Here is a 19,559-nt window from a genome sequence, read left to right on the forward strand (position 1 = left end):
CTTATTTTAACTTTTCTCCACATCTAAATGTGATGAGACATAAGATAAAAAACATTAGGCTTGGTATCAGTCAAGCAAGACCTGATGAGAAGTTTGATGATATGTGCCTACCATGCAAAGGCACTATGGATTTGTTCTCCTTGGTTGACACAGACATGCTCAGGAAAGTTGTCACCCCTACTCCCGCTCTCCCGCGTCGGCGGTCAATTACGCCGGTCTACTAACCACTGGTCCTAGCAACCCACATTACGCACTTCTGGCAACCATCATTACGCACACCTGCTCCCGATCATTATGCACACCTGGACTTCATCAGTACCTTGATTACTTCCCCTTTATCTAGCCCTCAGAAGCCTCAGTCTTCAGGCTGTATTGGTTTTGTCACGTCTGCTCCCGCTCTTCCCTCCCGCTCTTCCCTCCCTCTGGCGCTTGAGGGCGCCAGATTGCCTTGCATCACGCACTCCTGCCATCACGCACACCTGCCTTCCCTCGTCATGCGCATCAGCATTATTGGACTCACCTGGACTCATTTATCACCTGTTTATTTCCTCCCCTATATTTGTCAGTTCCCCAGCTCTGTTCTCCTCGGCATTGATTGTTTTTGTCTTTGTTTTCTGTATGCTGTTCCTGTCTCGTTCTATGTCCGTTATTTATTAAATGTTACTCCCCGTACCTGCTTCATCTCTCCAGCATCAACTCATGTGACAGAATGCAGCAGCCATACATACGAAGCATCGGGGAGTACTGGCGTTCTGGTTGGTATGGTGGCATCGGCTCTGGGTCGCCACCGATGGAACCGGGGTTGCCTAGCCAGTTCGTCGGGCTTCCACTCCCTCGCTGGCTCGAGAGGTTTCTTGGCTCGGATGGCGCACATCCCACATTGGGCCTCAGCTGGATCGTCAGTTCTTGTTTGCCCAGCCGGTCCATGAGTTCCTTTTTTTTTTTTTTTTGTGACATCAGGGTGGATTCCACCGCCGATGGAACCTAAGCCAGCCCGTCGGGCTTCTCCGCGGCTTTCGATTGTTATTGTCTGCTGTATGCTGACGCTGTTCCTGTCTCGTTCTATGTCTGTTATTTGTTAAATGTTACCTGCTTCGTACCTGCTTCGTCTCTCCAGTGTCAACTCAAGTAACAGGTTTTAGTTTTTCATGCCCATTCTTATTTTGTATATCTTCATGGTCTTCGTTCTTAAACTAACCAAATTCTGTAGTGGACTAACCAAATTCTTGCTTCCTGACTCCCTGCATATATACTACAGAATAGTGTCTCAACAAATGGAAACAGCAGAAAATCCAGACATCTCCAGAGAGTCGGCGAACAGGGACACCTAATCCACCAACCCCACAACCAACTGGCGCAATTGGGTACGGCTCAACATCATCCGAGGGGCATCACCTCCAACTAGTTAGTCAGTCCCCAGCCCATGTCCCAGCGAGCCAGTCCCCAGCCCATCCAGCAGTCCACCCAGGTCAGCGATGCCCGATTGTCCCGCCTGTACAAATATGAAGGAACTTCGTCTAAATGCAGTGGCTTCCTACTCCAGTGCTCCTTTATTTCGCACATCAGACAGGAGCCCGTACCACTGAGAGGTCCAAGGTTGCCAGTCATTTCCCTGTTGACGGACGCCTGGGAGAGAGGTGAGGGGTTCCTATGAAAGGTTCATGGCTCTGTTCAGGGCGGTCTTCGATCATCCAACGGAGGGCAGAGAGGGAGGTGAGCGCCTACTCCAACTCTGGCAGGGTGCCCAGACCGCTGTGGAGTACACCCTCACCTTCCGGACTGTGGCAGCCTCCAGCGGATGGAATGAGCCAGTACTCTGCACCTTATTCATAAGAGGACTGTGCGAAGAGTTCCAGAAGGAGCTGGCGTGTCGATACGACAACCTCTCCTTGGATACGGTCATCCTGATGGCAGAAAGTTACTAGTCCAATACTCTAACCACTAGGCTACCCTGCCGCCCCATCACTAACATTGAGTGGCAGCTGCCAACATATACTGACTCAACTCTAGCCACTTTAATAATGGAAAAATGTATGTAATAAATGTATCACTAGCCACTTTAAACAATGCCACTTTATATAATGTCTACATACTATATTTACTCACCTCATATGTATATACTGTACTCTATACCATCTGCTGCATCTTGCCTATGCTGTTCGGCCATCACTCATTCATATATTTTTATGTACATATTCTTATTCATTCCCAGTTCCCAGTGGTTGACTATGCAGTGCTTAAACCGGAAAAGGAGAGGAGAGGTGATGTTCAGGGAGGAGGCGAGGGCCTTGTCAAATCAAATCAAATGTTATTTGTCACATACACATGGTTGGCAGATGTTAATGTGAGTGTAGCCTTGTGCTTCTAGTTCCGACCATACAGTAATATCTAACAAGTAATCTAACCTAACAATTTCACAACAACTACCTTATACACACAAGTGTAGAAACGTCCGGCCTCCACTTGTGTGTATAAGGTAGTTGTTGTGAAATTGTCCTCCGGAGCACAGCTACATTCCCAAAGAGGTAAGGGATTGGCTGTTGACCTGGGCGTACACATCCCTTGCCACTGGACACCCAGGTATCACCTGCACCATTCAATCCATCTCTGCTAAGTACTGGTGGCCAACCTTGGTGCACGACATCGTCCGCTCCGTCAACACCTGCTCCGTATGTGCCCAAACCCAAATCTCCCCGGCATGCTCCAGCAGGGAAATCCTTTCCGTGCCTCAGCAGCCTTGTTCTCATCTGTCCATTGATTTAATCACTGATCTCCCCTCTTCTGGGGAGATCAGCACAGCCAGAAGAGGACTGGCCAACCCTCAGAGCCTGGTTCCTCTCTAGGTTCCTTCCTAGCTTCTGGCCTTTCTAGGGAGTTTTTCCTTGCCACCGTGCTTCTACTTCTGCATTGCTTGCTGTTTGGGGTTTTAGGCCGGGTTTCTGTACAGCACTTTTTGACATTGGCTTATGTAAAAAGGGCTTTATAAATAGTTGGAGGTGTTAGACGTGTGGGAGAGAACACCGAGTCTGTTCAGAAAGCTCAAAGGCTCAACGCACCGTTCCCCTCATACCCTAGCCTGCTTCCAGATATGTTTGTGCTGTATTTATTGCCAAATCCTATGGTCATTGACAGCACAAACAGATCTGAGACCAGCCTACTCTTACCCTGCTGATGTAACTAATTTTGTGACGACAGTGATGGACACAAGGTGAGAATTATGTCATCCTGGAGGCTGGAAGTCTGTGGAAACAAGTTCCCCTTTCAAACACACACACACACACACACACACACACACACACACACACACACACACACACACACACACACACACACACACACACACACACACACACACACACACACACACACACACACACACACACACACACACACACACACACACACACACACACACACACACACACACACACACACACACACACACACTCCCAGTTAACAAAGCCCGGCTGACCCTGCTTTTGGCTGGTGGGATTGGGAGGTGAATAGCTCTAATGATCAAAGCTGGCCTCCACTCAGCATATATGAGGGGAAAAAGTGACGATACTGTCACCCTGCAACCTTTTTTCCCTAGAAATTAAGACCAGTGACAAGTTGACATGCTGACAGAGGTGAACCAATCCTGAAATCAAACTTGAGTTTGATGTAGCATAAGTGTAATTAACACACTGTGCCAGAAATACGAGTGCAAAGAACATGACACCTTAAAATATAGTACTTCTTGCCAGAATTGGATAAAACTACAACGTTGAAATACAACCGCACTACAGAGTGCATGCACATATTGTCCCCCACCCGCCCCCAGAACATTTCATACAAAAAGCTTGGTTTACAAAGACCCCTGTGTCTTTGCAAGAATGCTGTGCCAAGCACCCCTATATATTCTCATTCCATCAAGGTGTCAGGTTCAAAATGCTTCATCGCAAGGGGACTACTGAGGGAAGCCCCCCACCCACCCACCACTTCAAATATGTAAACATCCAGGATGAGAAACTACTGTTTTGAGAAGGGCAACATTTCCTTTGAAATGACGAAAGAGAGTAAACAAGGGAACTAAGCTTCTGAAAGAATATGCCGCAGACCAAATCAAATGCTAAAGACTAAAGCCCACATGCAGTGATGTTGTGACTACTTTTTTGGTGGACCCATCTGTCCATGTCTGAGGTGGATGAGATGTAGGATGGCTCTAGTCAGTGTCTGCTGGTTGTCTCCTCTTTGGCACTTCAATAATGAGTGTCTATTGAACCTTACAGTCAATGTATTGATTGAACAGTAGAATACTCAGGCTCTCAGGGATATTGTTACCTAAAGCAATCTTACTGGCCACTCATTTTTAGGAACTGATTTTAAGTTTGTCTCCACAGATCAAATGTCAATTCAAAAGTGTTTATTTATGCCCACATTTCCTGGAAAAGGAATCCTGTGTTCAGTAGGCACGTAGTGGGAAAAAAACTTTCGGAAACAGAGTGAAATGGAGACGTACTATCTGAACTTACCCAATAAGAAATACTTGTTTTCGTTTTCTATTGCAAAACGTTTTTGCTACTGTAAGTCCTAATGCACACAGCCCTGCTTTCTTCAGCAGTGCAACATAATAATAGCCCGGCCTCTAATCCTAATTCCCTCCCTATGCCTTCCTCTTGGCCCTAACCCTTCAATGTTTGCCTATCTGGAAGGTGGAAGCATTTTGATGAAGCTATACCACTACACTGCTCAAACCTTTCCAGATCTGTAAACATTAAAGAATTAAGGCTGGAGTTAAATCCCGCCCAATCCCACCAGCCAAAAGCAGGGTCAGCCGGGCTTTGTTAACTGGGAGTGTGTGTGTGTGTGTGTGTGTGTGTGTGTGTGTGTGTGTGTGTGTGTGTGTGTGTGTGTGTGTGTGTGTGTGTGTGTGTGTGTGTGTGTGTGTGTGTGTGTGTACCCAACCCGGGTACTTCCGGGTTGGAGCGAGCGGTCGCATTTGCACTTCGGTCCGCAGGTAGTATTACTTTTCATTACTTTTCATTACATTTCATTATAGTACAACGGTTTGATTTGTCTAATCTTAGCAATTTCTTCTTAGCTAGCTACATAGCCGTCTTTGTATCAAAGATAATTGCGTAATTATCGTATTTCGTCGTCCTAACGTAGTCTACTGCCCAGCAGCTAGCCACATAGCTAACGTCCACCGTATAGCAGCACCGTAGAAACTATTACACTCAACTGAACGACTTGATTAGTGTAGTGTTAGCTAGCTACATAGTTGTCTTTGCTGTCTTCGTATCCAAGATAATTGTGTAGTTTAGAGTGTGTAGTCTTAGAGTGATTATCTTAATTTACCGAGGTTAGCTAGCCAGCTATTTGTCGTCCTTAACGTAGGAGACACTGCTAGCTAGCTAACAGCTAACAGCTAACAGCTAGCCAACGTCTACCGAATTAACTTCCCACTCAACAACCGGTCGCATTCCGCATCGCTCCACAGGTAGTATCACATTTTCATTTCATTTCATTACAGCACAACGGTTTGATTTGCTTGATCGTAGCTAGCTACATAGCTAGCTACATAGCCGTCCTTGTATCAAAGATAATTGTGTAGTCTAGAGCGATTTTCTAGGTTAGCTAGCCAGCTATTGTCGTTCTTTTAACGCAACGTAACGTAATCAACACTGCTAGCTAGCCAGCTAGCCCCCGAATAGCTGCACTGTAGAAACTATTACACTCAACGGAACGACTTGATTAGTGTAGTGTCAACAACGCAGCCACTGCCAGCTAGCCTACTTCAGCAGTACTGTATCATTTTAATCATTTTAGTCAATAAGATTCTTGCTACGTAAGCTTAACTTTCTGAACATTCGAGACGTGTAGTCCACTTGTCATTCCAATCTCCTTGCATTAGCGTAGCCTCTTCTGTAGCCTGTCAACTATGTGTCTGTCTATCCCTGTTCTCTCCTCTCTGCACAGACCATACAAACGCTCCACACCGCGTGGCCGCGGCCACCCTAATCTGGTGGTCCCAGCGCGCACGACCCACGTGGAGTTCCAGGTCTCCGGTAGCCTCTGGAACTGCCGATCTGCGGCCAACAAGGCAGAGTTCATCTCATCTAAATTCCAAGCATCTGCCTCTAACCCTAGGAAGCTCTTTGCCACCTTCTCCTCCCTCCTGAATCCCCCCTCCTCCCTCTCTGCAGATGACTTCGTCAACCATTTTGAAAAGAAGGTCGACGACATCCGATCCTCGTTTGCTAAGTCAAACGACACCGCTGGTTCTGCTCACACTGCCCTACCCTGTGCTCTGACCTCTTTCTCCCCTCTCTCTCCAGATGAAATCTCGCGTCTTGTGACGGCCGGCCGCCCAACAACCTGTCCGCTTGACCCTATCCCCTCCTCTCTTCTCCAGACCATTTCCGGAGACCTTCTCCCTTACCTCACCTCGCTCATCAACTCATCCCTGACCGCTGGCTACCTCCCTTCCGTCTTCAAGAGAGCGAGAGTTGCACCCCTTCTGAAAAAACCTACACTCGATCCCTCCGATGTCAACAACTACAGACCAGTATCCCTTCTTTCTTTTCTCTCCAAAACTCTTGAACGTGCCATCCTTGGCCAGCTCTACAGCTCTTATCTCTCAGAATGACCTTCTTGATCCAAATCAGTCAGGTTTCAAGACTAGTCATTCAACTGAGACTGCTCTTCTCTGCATCACGGAGGCGCTCCGCACTGCTAAAGCTAACTCTCTCTCCTCTGCTCTCATCCTTCTAGACCTATCGGCTGCCTTCGATACTGTGAACCATCAGATCCTCCTCTCCACCCTCTCCGAGTTGGGCATCTCCGGCGCGGCCCACGCTTGGATTGCGTCCTACCTGACAGGTCGCTCCTACCAGGTGGCGTGGCGAGAATCTGTCTCCTCACCACGCGCTCTCACCACTGGTGTCCCCCAGGGCTCTGTTCTAGGCCCTCTCCTATTCTCGCTATACACCAAGTCACTTGGCTCTGTCATAACCTCACATGGTCTCTCCTATCATTGCTATGCAGACGACACACAATTAATCTTCTCCTTTCCCCCTTCTGATGACCAGGTGGCGAATCGCATCTCTGCATGTTTGGCAGACACATCAGTGTGGATGACGGATCACCACCTCAAGCTGAACCTCGGCAAGACGGAGCTGCTCTTCCTCCCGGGGAAGGACTGCCCGTTCCATGATCTCGCCATCACGGTTGACAACTCCATTGTGTCCTCCTCCCAGAGCGCTAAGAACCTTGGCGTGATCCTGGACAACACCCTGTCGTTCTCAACTAACATCAAGGCGGTGGCCCGTTCCTGTAGGTTCATGCTCTACAACATCCGCAGAGTACGACCCTGCCTCACACAGGAAGCGGCGCAGGTCCTAATCCAGGCACTTGTCATCTCCCGTCTGGATTACTGCAACTCGCTGTTGGCTGGGCTCCCTGCCTGTGCCATTAAACCCCTACAACTCATCCAGAACGCGGCAGCCCGTCTGGTGTTCAACCTTCCCAAGTTCTCTCACGTCACCCCGCTCCTCCGCTCTCTCCACTGGCTTCCAGTTGAAGCTCGCATCCGCTACAAGACCATGGTGCTTGCCTACGGAGCTGTGAGGGGAACGGCACCTCAGTACCTCCAGGCTCTGATCAGGCCCTACACCCAAACAAGGGCACTGCGTTCATCCACCTCTGGCCTGCTCGCCACCCTACCACTGAGGAAGTACAGTTCCCGCTCAGCCCAGTCAAAACTGTTCGCTGCTCTGGCCCCCCAATGGTGGAACAAACTCCCTCACGACGCCAGGACAGCGGAGTCAATCACCACCTTCCGGAGACACCTGAAACCCCACCTCTTTAAGGAATACCTAGGATAGGATAAGTAATCCTTCTCACCCCCCTAAAAGATTTAGATGCACTATTGTAAAGTGGCTGTTCCACTGGATGTCATAAGGTGAATGCACCAATTTGTAAGTCGCTCTGGATAAGAGCGTCTGCGAAATGACTTAAATGTAAATGTAATGGTTTTAAGTGCCACGGTCTTATTAGCATTAGTTACCAGACTCGCAGTCAGCATGTGGCAAATGTTTACCAGTTGTAAGAACAAGACACTGCAATAACCTTTCTTGGTAACAGTGTATGTTTTGACTGTGATGACAAACTGGAAAAGTATCAATGCAAATGACTAAAGCCATTTTCTTTGGAGATGTTGCATCATTTTGATTTTGTATCTGACACTGTATAATACTGTACAGTACATACCACTAATCTGTCTGCCTTAAGTTTGTGAATCACTCCAACTTAAGGACAGTCCCTCTGATGAAAGAAACAATATGATTAAATTAGAAAAAAATATGTTTCAGGAATGTGTTGTTGGCGACCAGCTCCTTCCTTCCATGAGCTCGGCTTGGCTGTCACCCCATGTTGATTCAATGGTTTATGTAACAGCAATTGTTTCCCTCTACTGCCAGGATTTGGCATGTTGCAACTTGACTAAAATCTTGCACCGTTTTCCAACAGGAGATTGGAGGACGCACCCACACGCATGTACACACACACGCACCCACACACACATGCATGCACACGCATGCACACGCACACAGAGACAAATGAGGACATTCTTTAATGACGGCTGCAAATCCATCATCCAAAGAAAGAGAGCAAAGGGTTAAATGGAAGTTAAGTGGTTCCCCACTTTACAGATCAAACACAATGCATCTTCATAACCTGCAGATAGCGCATAAACTGTTCATATACTGTGTTATTGGCTTAACAAAATAGGACTACATGTAGTGTAAGATCTTCGGTGCCAGTAAGGAATTTCACTAGAACTGTTTTCATACAAAGTGCTCTAAACTTAAAAAGGGACTGCAATCAATTTGAATGAATTCCAATTGGAATGAATCCTGAATTGACTGAATGACAATATGTGATGGCTATCTTTTGCCTCAATATTTGTTTATAAACTAGCATTGGTAGTACTCCAGAGGGAAATCTGCCTGCTGGGATTGCTCATTCAAATTGGGGCTCCTGCAATGCTGAGTACTGTAGCCTTAGTACTGAGTTTGTATAACTGCACTGCACAGTCCACTTATAAGAATCAACCTCTGGTCAAAAACTGTTTGGCAGATCCATTCCTATATACTTCAAATTACGTTCATCATGGAGTGATGGAATCTTTGTATGTAGGATTAAAATGATGCTGGACACTTCCATAACGAATCAGGGTATTTGTATTTTACTATAGCGTGACCTAATCCTAATAAACACGCCCAAGTTAAGTTGCGTGGGCTTACTCTTACCACGGCAGTAGTTGAGCTCGTCCACCACAAACCCTGCGGCACACTGCATGGTGCCCTGGCTTTGGAAGGGGCTCTGGATGACCCGTCGGACAGGCAGAGCAGGGGCGGGTGCCAGAGGACGCTGTTCCTCCACCAGAGGGGCCACGGTGGGCTCGTCGTCACCATTACTGACGATGATCTGGGCATTCTGGGGTAGGCAGAAGTAGCCTCCGAAATGGTTGATGCACCTCATGCCGCCCTTGCAGGCGTCGGGCACCGTGGTACACTCGTTGATGTCTGAAAAAGGGAGGACTGCATTCAGAGACAGACCTGGGTTCATATAGTAAGCCACGGCTTATTTTCTTTCAACTACTTGATTGAGCTTGCCTGGTGCAATGACACCAGTGGAATAGCCCCAAAAGTGCTGTCACTCCAGGTTGGAAAAAAACAAATAGTATTTGAACACAGGTCTGGTCGGAGTGTAACACCACCAAGTCAGCATGAGTGTACCAGGAAAAACCCCACCTCCATCATCAAAATGCTTGGTGTACACATACTGTATGGTATGTGTACAGTACGGTGTCTGCTAGAACTGATCGTATCTCTTCTATAGTGCTTTTCAATTAATCTACTAATCAATCTATTCATTAAGTCAGAAACGTACAAGGACATTTGACAAAGTGTTGATAAGCACCTCTTACCTTTGCATTCTTGTCGTTCCATGTCAAATGTATAGCCATCTGTGCACTGCGAATAGAAATAAGGGAGGATAAGTATCTGGTCCTCAATTGATTGGTTTGTTGATTGATTGAGGGGTTGATTGATTCATCGATTGATTAATTGATCTACAAAATACGTATCACATATCTCTGAAGCGTTACAGTCTACATCTCATTAAATAGCGCTAAGAACCTTGGCGTGATCCTGGACAACACCCTGACGTTCTCAACTAACATCAAGGTGGTGTCCCGTTCCTGTAGGTTCATGCTCTACAACATCCGCAGAGTACGACCCTGCCTCACACAGGAAGCGGCGCAGGTCCTAATCCAGGCACTTGTCATCTCCCGTCTTGATTACTGCAACTCGCTGTTGGCTGGGCTCCCTGCCTGTGCCATTAAACCCCTACAACTCATCCAGAACGCCGCAGCCCGTCTGGTGTTCAACCTTCCCAAGTTCTCTCACGTCACCCCGCTCCTCCGCTCTCTCCACTGGCTTCCAGTTGAAGCTCGCATCCGCTACAAGACCATGGTGCTTGCCTACGGAGCTGTGAGGGGAACGGCACCTCAGTACCTCCAGGCTCTGATCAGGCCCTACACCCAAACAAGGGCACTGCGTTCATCCACCTCTGGCCTGCTCGCCTCCCTACCACTGAGGAAGTACAGTTCCCGCTCAGCCCAGTCAAAACTGTTCGCTGCTCTGGCCCCCAATGGTGGAACAAACTCCCTCACGACGCCAGGACAGCGGAGTCAATCACCACCTTCCGGAGACACCTGAAACCCCACCTCTTCATGGAATACCTAGGATAGGGTAAGTAAGGGTAAGTAATCCTTCTCACCCCCCCAAAAAAAGATTTAGATGCAAGTGGCTGTTCCACTGGATGTCATAAGGTGTATGCACCAATTTGTAAGTCGCTCTGGATAAGAGCGTCTGCTAAATGACTTAAATGTAAATGTAAATGTATGTAGTCTTATGCTCCTTTGTTATGCCACTTTGAGCTTATACATGAGGAAATCAGGCAGACAGCAATTAAGGAGTCAGCCTGAAGAACACCTGTGTCTCCCTAATTCACCCCAAAACAATGTGTTTAGTCTGTCGCCATCCAGGGTGGAATGTCTGCTCTCCTCGCTTGCTCTCTTCTGAGTCATGGGACTTGCCACTGTGTGTGCACGGGCATGTGTTGTCTCCAGTCTCCATGAGTCCAGACTCATGTTATTACCTCCATAATTCATCAGCTCCAACAACAACAACTTCAACTACAGTCATTTGTCGAGAAGGAGACATCCTCCACTGGAGACATGCCAATGCTATCCCACCCCATCAGTGTCCATTCCAAGCCCTCTGTTAATTTTCATTAATGTTCACTTGGTACATGAGTCAGGGTTGGGGTCAACTCACATTTCAATCCAGGAAGTGAATTAACATTTTACTTCATGAAATGCAAATAGTCTATTTGCTTACAATGACGATTTTCATTTCCTGAATTAAAACATGTAATTGACCCCATCCTTGACTTGAATGAAATACCACTTTGAAAAACGTATATTGTCCTTCAGTACTGGCTCTTGCTTGTGCTGCCAATTACAAAAAAAAAGTTTGTGGCTAATTTGCTGCAAATTAAGTATTGTGCGACATAATTTTGCAAATGTTGGCCACTGGTGGTGAATCTGCAGCAAACCTTAGGCAACAATAATATGTATTAGTGGCAAATAGTTCGCCACAGTTTTTTTCTGACAAACAATTCTCTCAAGATTCTATTTGAATCTGTGGCAAACTTGTGGCAACAATATTTATTAGTGGCAAACCAGAAGTAGTTCCAAGACCAGTAAGCATTGATGACCAGTCAGTGGGAGAAGACAAATCTATTGGAAATGCAAACCAAGTGATCTACCTACCGAAGTTGTACAGTGAGTGTCTAATTTATTAATGAAACATCCCAATAAACTTAAATCATGTTAGCTAATTGATGCCTGTTTAGCAGTTTTATGGGATAGAGTGAAACACATGTTGTTGCAAACTGTCAGTGCCACAGACTGGCTAGTCCTCAGCTAGTGGCTAGCGCTTAGCTAGATAGCTATCATATTTTTGCACAATTAATGTGGTAGCTAGCTAGCTAACTAATGATTTGCCTAAACACATTTTTAGTTAATGACTTGCTGTCTTGTAATAACAAATGTCAATATGCTAGCGTCACTGTTCAGTACCATGTTAGCTAGCACAACAGCTAAGTTAAAGTAGCAACAAGCAATATGAGCTGACTTGACCAGCTCAATATGAACTGACTTGATCAGAGCAAAACTTAACTTTTGCAGATGGATCCCCTGCCCATACCCGTCCTGTCTGAAGAGGATGCATCAACACCCTGGAAATATGTTTGTGGTGTCACATGTGCTCCCTGTCCGGCCTCTAGGTCACCAGGCTGCTCGTTATGGCGCACACCTGTCACCATCGTTATGTGGATTATGACACTCACCTGGACTCCATCACCTCCTTGATTACCTCCCCTATATATGTCCCTCCCTTTGATTCCTTCCCCAGGCGTCATTGTTCCTGTTTCAGTTTCATGACTGTGCTTTGTATTATGTTTTGTTTATTGATTAACTCACTCACTCCCTGAACTTGCTTCACGAGTCTCAGCGCACATCGTTACAGAATGACGCCTCACCAAAGTGAAGCATCAGGGATCGATCATTTTTTTTGGAGGTGATGTCGGGTCCGGGTGTCAGAACCGGAGCTACCTGGGAGGCCTTAGCCAGTTTGTCAGATTCCCATGCCTCGGTGGGTTCGACGGGTTCCCCTGCCTCAGTGGGCTCGATTGCTTCCCCCGCCTCAACGCGCTCGACGGCTTCCCGTGCCTCAGCGGGCTCGAAGGGCTCCCGTGCCTCAACGGGCTCGACGGGCTCCCGTGCCTCAGTGGGCTCGACGGGCTCCCGTGCCTCAGCGGGCTCGATGGGCTCGACGGGCTCCCGTGCCTCAGCGGGCTCGACGGGCTCCCGTGCCTCAGCGGGCTCGACGGGCTCCCGTGCCTCAGCGGGCTCGACGGGCTCCCGTGCCTCAGCGGGCTCGACGGGCTCCCTTGCCTCAGCGGGCTCGACGGGCTCCCGTGCCTCAGCGGGCTCGACGGGCTCCCGTGCCTCAGCGGGCTCGACGGGCTCCCGTGCCTCGACGGGCTCCCGTGCCCGGAGGTCTCAGTTGGCTCACCAGGCTCTCCCGCCTCAGCCGGTTCGTCAGGTTTCTGTGCCTCAGCGGAGGCGACCAGTCCTCTCCTAAATCCCCGGGATTATCCCTGTACTTGCCGTCCTGCGGCTGAAGCTGAACGTGCCGGGGAGGGAGTACTGTCACGTATGCTCTCTCTCCAGGCCTCTAGGTTGCCAAGCTCCCGCGCCTCAGCTGGAACGACAGGTTCCAGCACCTTCGCAGTGGTGACTGGTTCGCTCCTGATCCCCGGGATCATCATCATCTTGGTCCCCGGGATCATCATCTTGGTCCCCGGGATCATCATCTTGGTCGGAGTCCTGCGGCTTGAGCCGTGCGTTGGAGTACTGTCACATGTGCTCCCTGTCTGCACACCTGTCACCATCGTTACACACATTATGACACTCACCTGGACTCAATCACCTCCTTGATTACCTGACCTATATATGTCACACCCTTTGGTTCCTTCCCCAGGTGTCATTGTTCCTGTTTCAGTATCATGTCTGTGCGTTGTTCATGTTTCTTGTTTTGTATTATGTTTTGTATATTGATTAAATTACCCACTCCCTTAACTATGTGCAACTCTCAGCGCACATAATTACATGTGGTGCATTCACTCATAACACTTTTCTGTGATAAATGAGTAATGTAATCTTCAAGCTTGATAAGGTAAGCAAATTCATACATGTAGTATTCTCATAAATGTAGCCTGCTATACATTTCATCTTTGCAAAAATCTGCTCTTTAAACTGCTAGCTCATCTTGACCATTTGTTGTTCCTTCTCTTTCTAGAAGCAAACAGTTACCAAGCAGAAACACAGATTGATTAGTTTGAATCAGTTGTGTTGTCGCTTGGCTGGAGAAATATCTCATATACTGTGGCTTTCTAGGAACAGTTGGCCACACATTTAGATTTAATAGTCCCGAGTCCCAGTTTATGCTAGTCCCAGTTTTTTTTTTTGTATAGCATTTGCACAAGGTAGAATCATTGTTTTCTTGTTGAAAATATATAGCATGCCAGTTTCAGTAAGAAGCATAGCAAGATCAAGGCAACTTTAACAGCTGACCCCAGTAATTGTTTTCAGTATCTTAATGTTTGTTTTCTTATTGTGTCAGTGCATGCAGTCATTAAGCATTGTACGAAGAACAAAGTTCCCTCAAAGGTTCTGAACTGGGTTTGATTTTTATTTAATTTTTTAAAAATTTGGTTTCTTTTTCTTTTAAACTTCCATTGGTTGAAAGCAAATTTCTTATCAGTTTATCACTTAGTTCATGTTTTAGTTAAACATCCTAAGGTTAAATTCCCCATAGTGTTCACATTTCTCTCATGTAGGAAATATTCAGTCTTTGCTATTTTATCCTTAGCATGCTGATAATCATTTCAAGTTGTATTGGATGTATTATTGTATCTGTTATTAATATATGTAGTTTAGTATATTTAGTACATTAAGTATGTTTAAATGAACTTGCTGCTCACAGAGAAGCTAAACTAAAAGTTGTGTGATTTGTTTTATGTAGATAAGACATTTAATCAGTGAGGAAGCTTCCCTGAAAATACAGTTTTCAAAGCTACCAATTACTTCACACTGGAAGAAGTTAAACTATCTTTAACATAGTTTACTTAACTATATTTGAGAATTAGCCGTTCATCCATGTTGTTCAAATGTCAAATTTTGAAGTTGTTGCAAACCTCACATTTTGATGTTTTTAAGGTTAAGTTTAGGCATTAACTCTGAATGTTTAAGGAAAAAGGTAAAGTTTGGGTTAGGCTTAAAACAAAAATCTCAAAAACAACTTTCTATCATTGGATTTGAACTTGCAACCTTTGAGTTTCAGAGGCAGATGCTTACACCCACATCTGCCATCCCTGTGCACAATGCCCTTGCACAGCATTACCCAAACTCTGTCCCCAGGTGCACATTTTGGCTTTTGCCCTAACACTACACAGCTGATTAAAATGATCAAAGCTTGTTCATTAGATCCCTTTTTGATTAGGCTGTGTAGTGCTGGGGCAAAAAACAAAATGTTCACCCCTTGGAGTCCTGAGGACAAAGTTTGGGAACTTCTTGTCACGCGTGGTGGGGGTGACCAGGTCAGCTGTTCGTTCACCCACACACGCTTGCAATTACCAATAACCCATCCACAACCGCCCGACTATAAGTGATAAAGTGAAAATCTGGAGGCCCGGAGCCGACCCTTTATTTTATTTTTTATTTTACCTTTAACAGGCAAGTCAGTTAAGAACAAATTCTTATTTTCAATGACGGCCTAGGAACAGTGGGTTCTGTTCAGGGGCAGAACGACAGATGTCAGCTGTCAGCTTGGGGGTTTGAACTCACAACCTGAAGGTTGCTAGTCCAACACTCTAACCACTAGGCTACCCTGCCGCCCCTAACCCGTAATATAGAAATGTTTTTGCTGTAGGCCACAGCCAGAGACGGTAGAAAGATTTTTTTGACAGGAGGTGCATGCTTTTTTTTGCATGATTAAGATATGTTTCTGCTTATAATTTCCAACAATTTTTGTAGGCTATTTGTTAGTCAACCTATCTATAGATACATACAGCTTCTCTTCTGTCATTATGTGACTAAATAAACCCTTGCTCGCCAGAAGAATGCCATATATCTACAGAATGAATGCTTCAATCTAGTTGACATTGGTTAAGTTCTCTGTCATTTATGCTTCTTTAATGGAGCAAACATGTTAAGGGACCAGTGAAAAAATGCAATAACCCCCCCCCCAAATAAAATTGAAAATATTTTCTGTGTAAAATGTCCAAATTTCATCAGTTTGACCGGTTGGAAGGAAAGGAAAGAGAAAGCTGTGAAAATGACCCAACATATTTCTGATAAGATTTCAGTTCGGCTTGGATGCATATTTTATGTGGTTGAAATACTATTAGCTTTAAGGATGCTGATAAAGATAGCATCTCTACAGACAGTATCTTTTTTTCACATTTAATTTATTTAAATTTATTTAGTTGTTTTTTTGTATTAACACCCAATTTTTGTCCCAAATTTCATAGTATCCAATTGGTAGAAGTTACAGTCTTGTCTCATCGCTGCAACACCCGTACGGACTCAGGAGAGGCGAAGGTCGAGAACCATGCGTCTCCAAAACACAACCCAACCAAGCTGCACTGCTTCTTGACACAATGTCCATCCAACCCGGAAGCAAGCCGTACCAATATGTCGGAGGAAACACCTTACACCTGGCGACCTGGTCAGCGTGCACTGCATCCGGCCAGCCACAGGAGTCGCTAGTGTGCGGTGAGACAAGGATATCCCTGCCGGCCAAACCCTCCCCTAACCCGGACGACACTGGGTCAAATGTGTGCCGCCCCATGGGCCTCCCGGTCACAGCCAGCTCTAGTGGCACAGCCTTAGACCCCTGCGCCACTCGGGAGGCCCCTTACCTTAATTTAACTAGGCAAGTCAGTTAAGAACAAATTCTTATTTAAAATGGCGGCCTACACGGGCCAAACCCGGATGACGCTGGGCCAATTGTGAGCCGGCCCTATGGGACTCCCAATCACGGCTGGTTGTGATACAGCCTGAATCTAACTGCACATTAACATTCTCTCAAGATGCTGAAAGAAAGAAATAATATTTCTCCACTCCGGTTCCTGAGTCAAAATTTTGCCTACAGTTGGTGTATCATTTTACTGGAAGAAATGCTTCATTCTGCAGGAATTACTATTAAGATTATACATTTACATTACATTTAAGTCATTTAGCAGACGCTCTTATCCAGAGCAACTTACAAATTGGTGCATTCACCTTATGACATCCAGTGGAACAGCCACTTTACAATAGTGCATCTAAATCTTTTAAGGGGGGGGGGGGTGAGAAGGATTACTTTATCCTATCCTAGGTATTCCTTAAAGAGGTGGGGTTTCAGGTGTCTCCGGAAGGTGGTGATTGACTCCGCTGTCCTGGCGTCGTGAGGGAGTGTGTTCCACCATTGGGGAGCCAGAGCAGCGAACAGTTTTGACTGGGCTGAGCGGGAACTGTACTTCCTCAGTGGTAGGGAGGCGAGCAGGCCAGAGGTGGATGAACGCAGTGCCCTTGTTTGGGTGTAGGGCCTGATCAGAGCCTGGAGGTACTGAGGTGCCGTTCCCCTCACAGCTCCGTAGGCAAGCACAATTATAGACCTACAGTCAGATTTAATTTATTCCATCTGAACAGTAGGCTACAGTAGGCTATTATTTTCTCTTTATTCAACCGCCCTTCTTCAACACCATATTGCATGACCCTAAACCAGCCTTATATAATAATAATAATAATAATAATAATAACAGTATAACTGTGGGGACTACGGGTTATGAGTCAGCCTACGCATCACTGGCACGTGGTGCCCAAGTTCAGAACGGCTGTCAGTCAAAACCCATACAGAGCTGTGAAGTGGAGACCCTGAGATCTGACCTCATGTATAGCATGTTCAAAGTAAATTTTATTGTTAGATGTTATTGCGAGTGTAGTAAAATGCTTTTGCTTCTAGGTTCAACAGTACAGCAGTATCTAACAGGTAATATCTAGCAATTCCACAACAACCCTAATATCTAACAAATTCCACAACAAAACCTAATAACACAATCTAGTAAAGGAATGGGATTAGAATATATAAGTATAAAATATATGGATGAGCAGTGACAGAACGGGAAGATGCAATGGATAGTAAAGAATAGATAGTAAAGAATACAGTATACATTATATACATATGAGATGAGCAATGTGAGATATGTAATCATTCTTAAAGTGGCATTATTAAAGTGACTAATGTTCCATTTATTAAGGTGGTCAATGATATCAAGTCTGTAAGTAGGCAACCGCCTCTGTGCTTGTGGTGGCTGTTTAACAATCTGATGGCTTGAGATTGAAAAACAGCTTCTATCTCTCTGTCCCAGAATTGCGACTCCATTTTGTCTCTATATTGACAGTTTGCTTGTTTGATTGCCTTACGGAGGGAATAACTATTCGGCCATATTTCCAGTCACCTCGCCATGATTAAATGCGGTGGTACGTGCTCTGTTTTGCCACGAATGGCGCCATCAATTCCCAGTTTCTGGTTAGGGAAGGTTTTAATAGTCACAGTGGGTAAAACATCTCCTATACACTTCCTTATAAACTCACTCACCGAGTCAGCATATACAGTGGGGCAAAAAAGTATTTAGTCAGCCACCAATTGTGCAAGTTCTCCCACTTATAAATATGAGAGAGGCCTGTAATTTTCATCATAGGTACACTTCAACTATGACAGACAAAATGAGAAAATAAAATCCAGAAAATCACATTGTAGGATTTTTTATGAATTTATTTGCAAATTATGGTGGAAAATAAGTATTTGGTCAATAACAAAAGTTTATCTTAATACTTTGTCATTGCCAACAAAGGGTATATAACAGAGGTCACAAGGTTTTCACACACTGTTGCTGGTATTTTGGCCCATTCCTCCATGCAGATCTCCTCTAGAGCAGTGATGTTTTGGGGCTGTTGCTGGGCAACACGGACTTTCAATTCCCTCCAAAGATTTTCTATGGGGTTGAGATCTGGAGACCGGCTAGGCCACTCCAGGACCTTGGAAATGCTTCTTACAAAGCCACTCCTTTGTTGCCCAGGCGGTGTGTTTGGGATCATTGTCATGATGAAAGACCCAGCCACGGGTCAATGCCCTTGCTGATGGAAGGAGGTTTTCACTCAAAATCTCACGATACATGGCCCCATTCATTCTTTCCTTTACACGGATCAGACTTCCTGGTCCCTTTGCAGAAAAACAGCCCCAAAGCATGATGTTTCCACCCCCATGCTTCACAGTAGGTATGGTGTTCTTTGGATGCAACTCAGCATTCTTTGTCCTCCAAACACGACGAGTTGATTTTTAACCAAAAAGTTATATTTTGGTTTCATCTGACCATATGACATTCTCCCAATCTTCTTCTGGATCATCCAAATGCTCTCTAGCAAACTTCAGACGGGCCTGGACATGTACTGGCTTAAGCAGGGGGACACGTCTGGCACTGCAGGATTTGAGTCCCTGGCGGCGTAGTGTGTTACTGATGGTAAGGCTTTGTTACTTTGGTCCCAGCTCTCTGCAGGTCATTCACAAATGGCATATATATTCACTAGGTCCCCCCCGTGTGGTTCTGGGATTTCTGCTCACCGTTCTTGTGATCTTTTTGACCCCACGGGGTGAGATCTTGCGTGGAGCCCCAGATCGAGGGAGATTATCAGTGGTCTTGTATGTCTTCCATTTCCTAATAATTGCTCCCACAGTTGATTTCTTCAAACCAAGCTGCTTACCTATTGCAGATTCAGTCTTCACAGTCTGGTGCAGGTCTACAATTTTGTTTCTGTTATCCTTTGACAGCTCTTTGGT

General features: G+C 45.9%; 1 protein-coding gene across 2 annotated transcripts in view; it reads right to left on the bottom strand.

Annotated features, from left to right (window-relative positions):
• The window catches only part of LOC118365058 (EGF-containing fibulin-like extracellular matrix protein 1), a 35,737-nt gene that overhangs the window by 7,282 nt on the left and 8,896 nt on the right, over positions 1-19,559 (bottom strand). For both annotated transcript variants that reach the window (XM_052490677.1, XM_035746964.2), the window contains exons 3-4: positions 9,974-10,019; positions 9,294-9,569 (exon numbers count right to left, since the gene is read on the bottom strand). In XM_052490677.1, coding sequence (XP_052346637.1) covers positions 9,294-9,569; positions 9,974-10,019 — 322 coding nt within the window. The remainder of the gene's footprint in view (positions 1-9,293; positions 9,570-9,973; positions 10,020-19,559) is intronic.

The sequence above is a fragment of the Oncorhynchus keta genome, chromosome 32 (assembly GCF_023373465.1).
Source record: "Oncorhynchus keta strain PuntledgeMale-10-30-2019 chromosome 32, Oket_V2, whole genome shotgun sequence".
Taxonomy (NCBI): Eukaryota; Metazoa; Chordata; class Actinopteri; order Salmoniformes; family Salmonidae; genus Oncorhynchus; species Oncorhynchus keta.